The 9,119-nt window shown below is 49.6% G+C and overlaps 1 protein-coding gene across 8 annotated transcripts in view; it reads left to right on the top strand.

The window, feature by feature from the left end:
- Window positions 1-4,069: 4,069 nt before the first annotated feature.
- LOC149308021 (voltage-dependent N-type calcium channel subunit alpha-1B-like) overlaps window positions 4,070-9,119 on the top strand; it is a 170,986-nt gene continuing 165,936 nt past the window's right edge. For all 8 annotated transcript variants that reach the window (XM_089534922.1, XM_089534921.1, XM_089534919.1 and 5 more), the window contains exon 1: window positions 4,070-5,073. In XM_089534922.1, coding sequence (XP_089391048.1) covers window positions 4,724-5,073 — 350 coding nt within the window. In that variant the 5' untranslated portion in view covers window positions 4,070-4,723. The remainder of the gene's footprint in view (window positions 5,074-9,119) is intronic.

The raw sequence follows: 9,119 nt of genomic DNA, 5'->3' as shown, positions 1-9,119 counted from the left end.
CCTCCATCCATGCGCACCTTTGCCAAGTGGGATGAACTAGCGCTGAATGGTTAGGTTTCAATGGAGCGTTGGGCAGTGGTTAAATGGAAGAAATTCAATTTGGGGACACTTTATTTGTTGGCACCAGTGTCTTGGCTGGTGCGTGGGCACCACACGCGTCCCCTGTGCCACCGTCACAGGCAGCTTTTATTTGGCATGGCTTCTTAGGCAAGTGACAGCAGCCATATGGCTACCAACATTATGTGTGCATTGTGTGCCTTCAAATTGTTTCCGATACAGTATTTCTATATGATCCAGCTATAAGTGTTGAAGTGGCATTGAAGTGCTATAAGTGTACAGTGTGAAAGGTCTCTGGAATCTTGGAGGCCTCTGAAAGAAGGCCTTAATAGTTCAATAGGTTTTCCTTTTTATCTGCATTTGAGCAGCCTCAAAAGCAACCCAAAAAGCGCACCACGCAAACCCTGCGTCAGAATGACCCATTGCCTGCTAAAAATGCAAGCAACTGCTACAGGTTACGCGAGATAAAAGGGCACCTTTTGTGCCAAACCTCTCCAGCAAGAGAAGCGAGCTCTATTAAAGCTACCTTTAAAAAAAGCACACATTTCCGCAGCCAGACTGGAAATGGATGCCTCCAAGTTTGCAGATTGGGTTTCTCAACTTCTTAGGAAGCCCTGGAGAGCCATCAGTCTTCTCTGGCTTTGGAGGAGGAGGAAAAGAAAGGGAGAGAAAAAGAGCAAACAGCTGCTTGCTTTTGTGAGCAACCCTGGGATTTGAATGGAGAAAAGAGGTAGAAGAGTGTGCCAGGACTCTTGGCACTGGGATCGAGGGTGCTAGAAATGGCAGCTGTGGCACCTGCAAGGTGAAGGTTGCTTGCTCCAGAAAAATGCTGCAACTCTGCCACCAAATTTCTCCTGGGTTATGTTCCTATACAGAGACAGAGACAGGAATGCTAAGGCTAGGAAGAGTAGAGGGACTCTTAAATACAGGCAGGATCCCCTTTGTATGGTTTCTTGTTGTGGGCCATCAAGTCATTGCCGACTTACGGTGATCCTAAGGCTAGCCTGGCATTGTGCTTTGAATGTTGGGTCTTTGAAAGTGTTGGAAGCACAGAACCAGTTGTTTTGTACTTGATGGGAGTGTGATAGAGGAGTTGCATAGAAACCTGGGGTTGGAGGAGACCCCAAAGGACTTGAGTTATCTAGTGTGGATGGGCCTCAGGTTCAGGCCTTAGGAAACAGAGAGGGTGATGATGGCATATAATATTGGTGTGTTGCAAGGAAATTTCAACATGTATAATAATAATAATAATAATAATAATAATAATAGTTTTCAAATCTTGTATTCCATTTTGTTCCGGCGTCGTTCCTTCTTCTGGAATATTTCATGAAGAGGTATAATAATTCCAAGCCGTTGAAGCGTTTTCTAAGCCAAGCTGCTTGCCAGGTGACGAATGGCTGCCCCAGGGTTCGATGCGCATTTAATGAATGTATTTAGTGCGCTGGCAATTAGCTCTGGAAATGGCTGGGAAATAATTTAAAAGGTAGACGCACACAAAAGACCATAATCTTAGGCTGAAAAGCAAGAGTCTCCATTCAAAAGTTAAGGACTAATTGTACAAAGGTGAACCAGGAGGGGAAATGCAATGCATATCTTTGCATCTTGGAGACTTAAAAATCATTCACACCTGTAAATAATAATAATAATAATAATAATAATAATAATCTTCATCATCATCATCATCATCATTGGTAAGTATCAAAGAATTAGATGAAAACATCCCTTTCAGGAGGAGAGGAAAGAAAATTGTACTTCTGTCTTTGCTTATGACCAAAGTCACTGCCATCCGCTAAGGCTGAGAGACTGTGTCTTGCTCAGGGTCACCAAGTAGGTTTGCATCGCTGAGCTGGGATTCGAACCCTGGTCTCCAGGGCTTCAGTCCAACACTCAAACCACTACGCTTTATTAACTACTGATACTTTTATACTAATTTGTAGCATCTATAAATGGTTCCATTTCCTTCCCTTTTGTCTAAAAGCTTCATTTTGGTCGCATCTTTTAGCAAACCTGATACACTTTCCAGGTCAATACATGGAGCTATTGGAAGAGTTTGGCTTATGATACCGATTTGCCTCACATACATGTTCTTGGAGCCAGGGATATTGGCAGCAGAAGATAACATCCTTTTGGATTCCTGGTATGATCATAAAAGATGCTTTAACAGTTCTTAGAAATGCATTATCAGCAATTACAGATGAATCAAGAGAGAAATTAGTGCTTAATTTTGCGGAGGTAGCAAAAAAGGGTTTTGTCCCACTATTGGAAATCGATCTCCGGACCGAGTACATAGGAATGTGTGTGTGTGTGTTTCTAAATAGCTTTATTATTTTACTGTTTTGCTACAATATGAGATTATTACCTACACAGGCTCCTGAATAGGATCTCCTGCTCACACCTGTGGAGGCAAAGGGTAGACCCAAACATAGGTTTAAGATGTGAGCAAGTGTAAGCCAGCATAGCATGGTGGTTTAAGTGTTGGACTAGGACTCTAGAGACCAGGGTTCAATTCTCACCTTGGCCATGGAAACCTGCTGGGTGACCTTGGGCAAGCTGCACACTCTCTCAGCCTCAAGGAAAGGTCATGGCCAACCTCCTCTGAACAAGTCTTGCTAAGAAAATCCTGTGATAGGTTCACCTTGGGGTTGCCATAAGTCAGAAATGATGTGAAGGCGCCCAACAACAGCAGTTGCTAGAAATCCCACAAACAGAAACTCCACAGATTTCCTATGGCTAGAAAGCCCATAAATAGAAATATGATAAACAGAAATTCCATAAAACCCATATGGCTAGAAATCCCAAAAACAGAAATCTCATAAATCTCATAAATAGAAATCCCACGAATCCCCTATGGCTAGAAATCCCTTAAACAGAAATCCCACAAACCCCATAGGGCTAGAAATCTCAGAAATCTGATAAACAGAAATTCTATAAGTCCCATATGGCTAGAAATCCCATAAACTTGAAATCTCATAAACAGAAATCCCATGAATCCCATATGGCCAGAAGTCCCATAAACAGAAGCCCCGTAAATCCCATCAGGCTGCATTCTGCCATTGCCTCTTCTTAAGGGAGCTCTCCAGCCTTTCGACTTCAGCACCTGGACAGCTCCCTTCGCCGCTTGGGACCTTCTTGGCCAACGAAGGAAGGTAGGAAGGAAGCCTTAGATCTTCCACCTCTCCTTCTCCTACTCTTCCCCCGCTCCTTCCTTTTCCTCCCCAGAACCCAATTCTCTCCCCCCATCACCCCCTAAGCCCCTTTCCCCACCACAATCCCTCTTTCCCGACCCATCTTTCCTTCCCTAGAAGCATCCCTGAGCTTTGCACCTAGGCAAAGGAAGGCAAGAGGGGGAGTAGGGTTGGTTGGGTTGGGTTGGGAGGACTGGAACTCAGCTCTCCACCCCTTTATCTGGGACCCACCCCCTTTCCTGACCCATCCCCACCCAAAACCCTTGACTTGGGAGGGGTCGTCTCCTCCTCCTCCTCCTCCTCCTCCTCTCCATCCCTCCCTTCTTTTAGGGATCTAGGGCTAGTGAGGGGGGGATCCTTGAGGGCTGGGTGGGGGGGGGAGGTGGAGCAGCCTTTTTTCTGATTGGCTGTTGGAGGATCAGCTGCCTGGGTCCCCCCTCCCCCTTCTCCCTCTTTGGAGGGGCGAGGTCCCCGAAGCTCTTGAGCCGACGCCTCTTTCTTCCTTCCCTCCTTCTTCTCCTCCAACCTTTGGAGAGCTTTCTTTTTCTTTTTGGCTGGCAAGAAGAGGAAGATTGGGGCCTCCTCCATTCCTCCCTTCCTCCCTCTTTTGGGAAACAGGAGAAGAAGGCACCAGGGAGGAGGAGGAAGAGGGCAGAGAAAGCCGAGGGGGGCAGCTGCCTCGTCTCCCCACCGAAGCCTCCAGCCAGGAAGGGGCTCCTCTTCTTCCTCCTCTTCTTCCAGAGTCTCCATCCAAAGGGACTGAGCCTCGCCAGACCTCCGCCAAGGAAGTCCCAGCCTCCTCCTCCTCCTCTTCCTCTTCCCCCGTCGCCTCTTTTCCCTCTATCTCCTTTTCCTCCTTTTCCTCTTCTTTCATCCCCATCTCCTCTTCCCCTTCCCGACCTCCTCCTCTTCTTCTTTTCCTCTTCCTCCTTCTCCCTCTTCTTCCATCTCCTTCGCCTTTCCCTTCTTCTCCCTCTTTCTCCTCTTTTCCCTCTTCCAGCGTCTCCCTCTCCTCTTCTTCTTTTCCTCCTTCCCCTTCTTTTCCTTCTCCTCCTCTTGCTCTTCTTCCTCCTCCTCCTCCCCTCCCCTTTCCTCTTCCTTCTCCCTTTCCTTCTTTTTTCCTTTTCCTCCTCCTCCTTTGGCTGTTGCTCCTTCTTCGTCCTCCCCTCTCCTTCCTCTTTCTCCTCCTCCTCCTCCTCTTCCTCCTCCTCCTTAGTCCTTCTCTTCCTCTTCCTTCTCCTCCTCCTTAGTCCTCTTCTCCCAAGGTCCCTCCTCGGCCTCCTTTCCTCCTCCCTTCCCTGCCTGCCTGCCTCCTTCCCTCCTTCCTTCGCTGGCGCTGCTGGGATGCGTCTTCCTCCCTCCGCCTTGGAGAGCCAGGAGGAGGAGGACGCCTTGCTGCCCGGAGGAGGAGGACCAGCTCCATCTCCAGCATCAGCACCAGCGGCATCAGGAGGACCACCACCTCCCAAGGCCAAGGCGCCATGGCCCGCTTCGGAGAGGAGCTGCCCAGCGGCCGCTATGGGGGCAGTCTGGCGGGGCTGGGGGCTGCTTCTGCCGGGGCAGGAGGGGGCTCCGGGGGTGCCCTTGCCGGAGGGGGGCTCCGGGGCCTCAGCGGCAGCAGCAGCAGCCGCCCCACGGCTCCCGGAGGGACCCCCGCCGCCGCCCCGCGCCCCCAGATGTACAAGCAATCCAAGGCCCAGCGGGCCCGGACCATGGCCCTCTACAACCCCATCCCCGTCAAGCAGAACTGCTTCACCGTCAACCGCTCCCTCTTCGTCTTCAGCGAGGACAACGTGATCCGCAAATATGCCAAGAGGATCACCGAGTGGCCATATCCTTCCTGGGGAAGGTTGGGTTGGGTTCTGTTGGGTTGGTTGCGTGTCCTTTGAGGGTTGGGAGGAGAAGGGTCTTCCCAAAAGCCAAGGAGGAGGGAGAGGGTCTCCCTGGGGAAGGGGAGAAGAAAGGTCTCCCCAAATGGAGAGAGGAGGCAAGGCATCTCCATACCTCCAGCATCCCTTGGGTGATGGGAGAAGAAGGGTCTCCCCAAATGCCAAGCAGGAGGGAGATGGTCTCCATCCCTGACTCCTTCAGCATCCCCTGGGGGAGGCGAGGCGAAAGGTCTCCTCAAAAGTAAGGAGGAGGGAGAGCATCTCCTTCTCTCCTTCAGCATCCACTGGGTGATGGGAGAAGAGGAGTCTCCCCCAATGGTCTCCATCTCTGACTCTTCAGCATCCCCTGGGGGAGGGGAGGAGAAAGGTCTCCCCAAAACCAAGGAGGAGGAAGGTGGTCTCCATTCTTACCTCCTCCAGCATCCCCTGCTGCTTTCCATCCTCTCTGAGACCCTTCTGATTTTGGGGAGACCCATCCCTGACTCCTCCAACGTTCCCTGGGGTGTTTGGAGAAGAAGGGTGTGTCCAAAATCAGGGTAGAGGGTGATGGTCTCCAGCCTTGACTCCTTAGCCCTTAGCCCTGACTCCTCCCAATGCAGGGAGGAGGGAAGGCATTTCCATACCTCCCTCTTTCAGCATCCTCTGGGTGATGGGAGAAGAGGGGTCTCCCCAAAACCAGGGAGAAGGGAGATGGTTTCCATTCCTGACTTCTTCAACACCCCCCTGAGTGATGGGAGGAGAAAGGTCTCCCCAAATGCTAGGATAATGGAAGGCATCTCCATACCTCCCTCCTTCAGCATCTCCTGGGTGATGGGAGAAGAAGAACGTCCCCAAAACCAGGGACAATGGAGATGGTCTCTATTTCTACATCCTTCAGCATCCCCTGCTGCTCCCCCTCCTCCCTGATTTTGGAGAGACTCATCCCTGCCTCTTCCAGCGTACCCTGGGGTGTTGAGAGAAGAAGGATCTCAAAATCAAGGAGGATTGAAGTGGGCTCCATCCCTCCCTCCTCCAGTATCCCCTAAGGTTTTGGGAAAAGAAGAATAACCCCAAAACTAGGGAGGACGAAGATGGTCTCCATCCTTATCCCCTCCAGTGTGTTCTGCTGCTCTCCATCTTCCCTGATTTTGGGGAGACCCATCCCTGCTTCCTCCAGTGTCCCCTGGGGTGTGAGGAGAAGAAGGAACTCTCCAAAAACAGGGAGGAGGAAGAGCATCTCCATTCTCCCTGATTCTGGGGAGACCCATCTTTGCCTCCTCCAGCTTCTTCTGGTGTTGGGAGAAGAAGAGTCTCCCCAAAACCTGGGAGGAGGAGGATGCTTTCCACCCCTGCCCCTCAAGCCAAAGCAACTTCCCTGTCCTGGTGGACCCCCGTGTACATGTGAATGGCTGTGGGAGGATTTGAGGGTTTGCTCTGTCTGGATTGAGATGAGAAGTGGGTCAGCTGTAGGGTCTCTAGAGCAGGCCTTTGGTTGAGGTTGGGGAAATAGGCCAGCCAGTAGTTCCTGGCTCTGTGCATGTGTCTGTTTGGGTGTGTGTTTGAGGAAGGAGGGACCCCATGGTTTCCCCAGTGGGGCCCTTTTCTCTCCCTGGGGGCAGTGGAGCAAGGAGGCTGGACTGGATGACCTCTGCTGTCTCTTCCAATTCTAGGATTCTGTGACCTCTCCATTCTGGGACATTTCCCCCCTTTCCTCACGTCTCAAAAGAGCCATTTCATCTCTTGGTTGTGTATGTCCACACCTTCCCCTCTTGCACAGCTGAGTATGCATGGTAGGAATTACAACATTAGGAGTGATGCGTGTGTGTTTGCTTTCCATTTGACTTTAGATACAGGAAGTTGTGGAGCTTTTGCTCACCTGTAGTGTGTATGTTGTGTGTCTCCCAGTAATTTTTGATTTAAGGCAAATCTGTCATGGCTTTCTTGTCTATTAAGTACAATGGTCTTGAATCAAAGTGTGGGTGAAATCTGTCCCATCTGTATTTGCAACAGGGTGATGGAGAAAGTCAGTTTTGGAAGGAATGGCCTATCTGTGGGCTTTCTGTTAGGGTGAATGTAATGATGGGAGTGGTGAGGCTCTGCCTTAGTTTTGCACACTTGATGTTGCAGAAGGAGTTGCCTTCCTACAGATTCGAGCACGTTCTTGTTCATGGTGTCCAATCTGTAGCATGTAATACGTTGGGGCAATCCAGCCAGCATTCAATAAACCACTTAGATTTGATCTGGATAATCTAGGCAAGTTGGAACAGGCTTTTTGGAAATGGGCGAAGCCTGTCTTAAGGAATGCACTGATTTGATCCATGCTTGCTTTTGCTGCTGTTGTTGGTTAATGCATCCATCTATAATTTTGCTTTCAATGCTGGGCTGTACATTGGTGGCGAAGTCTTGACATCTTTTTGGGATAAAAGGCCTGTGCTTTTTTTTTTTTGGGGGGGGGGATATATGTACAGAAAAATGCCAGGGTACACTCCTATTGTGTGTCTCTCTGTGTGCAAAAATGGTGTATGGGGGCCCTTGGTATCCACTGAGGTTTTGTTCTAGGACTCCTTGTGGATACCAAAATCTGTGGACAATCAATTCCCATTAAATACACTGGCATAGTAAATTGGTATCTTTTATATAAAATGGCAAAATCAAGGTTTGCTTTTTGGAATTCATATATTTGTCAAGCTCTGGATAGTGGAATCTGTGGATAAAAAAGGTCCATGGATATGGAGGACTGACTGCATAGGGAGCAGACCTCCCTTTCTGCACCCCACTGTCCCCCTCTTTCTGTGCCATGCCAATGTGTGGGTGTAGCTTCAACTCAGAAGGTAGAAAATATATCTGCTTTCACTTGAAACAAAGATACAGGTGAATGCCATTTGTTGATGTTAATTCATATCTCTGCAGCTCTTCCATGTAGCTAGGAGCATTTGTTCATAGGAGTGGGATGAGGCTGCCCCATCCAAGGTCCACCCTTTCATAAGTAAAAATGTTTGCCCTGGTTGGGAGATTTGGGAAGTGGCACACTGATGTTGCAGGAGGAGAGAGACATGTGCTTGCCGAATGCACCCTGAGTTGGGTTGGTGCCTTCAAATTTGATGAAAGAAGATGCTCTGGGGTTGGGAGAGGCATGCCATTCAGAAATCTGAGGGGGCACAGAACAAGATGGCACCAGCTAACTGGTCCAGCCATCGGATCGCTGAATGGCATGCCTCTCAACACTAGAACATCTTCTTTCATCACCTTTGAAAGCACCAGCCCAAGCCAGTGTGCATCGAGCAAGCACATATCTCTCTTCTTTTGCAACATCTGTATGCCACCTCTCAACATCTGCCACCTGAGATGAATGCCTTAAGTATGCTTATGCCAGGGTGAAGGGAGGCATTGGTGCCATGTTGTTCAGTGCCTCAGGCAGCAAAAAGACCAGAGGCATCCCTGACAACAAATTCCTGATGGAGGGACATACAGCCCTGACTCTCTGTACAAGAGATATAGAACTCTCTATGTCTGGTTATGTTACTTCTTCCATCCCAGGAGGGCTTCATATTTCACCAGCCACAGACTGGCTCCATTAGGATCCTCCTGGGGTTTGTGGGAGAAGTGAATCAGGGAGGCCTGTTTGTACAGTAGGAAGCCTGAAAGATTGGCATTGTATCTCTTTGAGCCACCTTGTCTTCCAAAAGAGTCCTAGGTCTTGGTCTGGAGGAGACACAGTCTGTTCTCCATGCAGCGGAAGTGGACAGCAGTGGCATTCTTCAATGGAAGGAGCAAGGCAGAAGGCTCTTCCCAAACTGAGCTTAGGGTTAGGTTGCTAAGGTGTCTCTCCCTGGGTGTGTGCATGTCTGTAAATGTGCAATGGTTGGTGGATACCAGTGTCAGGAGCATGCAGCCAGCCTTCCCAGGGGCCCTCCTGTTGTTTTCTTTTTAGCTGAAATCACACAGCTAATAACCCGGCGCAGAACCAGCAACCAGACCTGCTCTTAGCAACACAGCAAACGGCTCCTCT

Source organism: Sceloporus occidentalis, unplaced genomic scaffold (genome assembly GCF_023333645.1).
Source record: "Sceloporus occidentalis isolate IW3139 unplaced genomic scaffold, rSceOcc1.0.p SCAF_8, whole genome shotgun sequence".
Lineage (NCBI taxonomy): Eukaryota > Metazoa > Chordata > Lepidosauria > Squamata > Phrynosomatidae > Sceloporus > Sceloporus occidentalis.
Note: the sequence above shows the minus strand (reverse complement) of the source record. Positions and strands in the feature narration are given on the sequence as shown.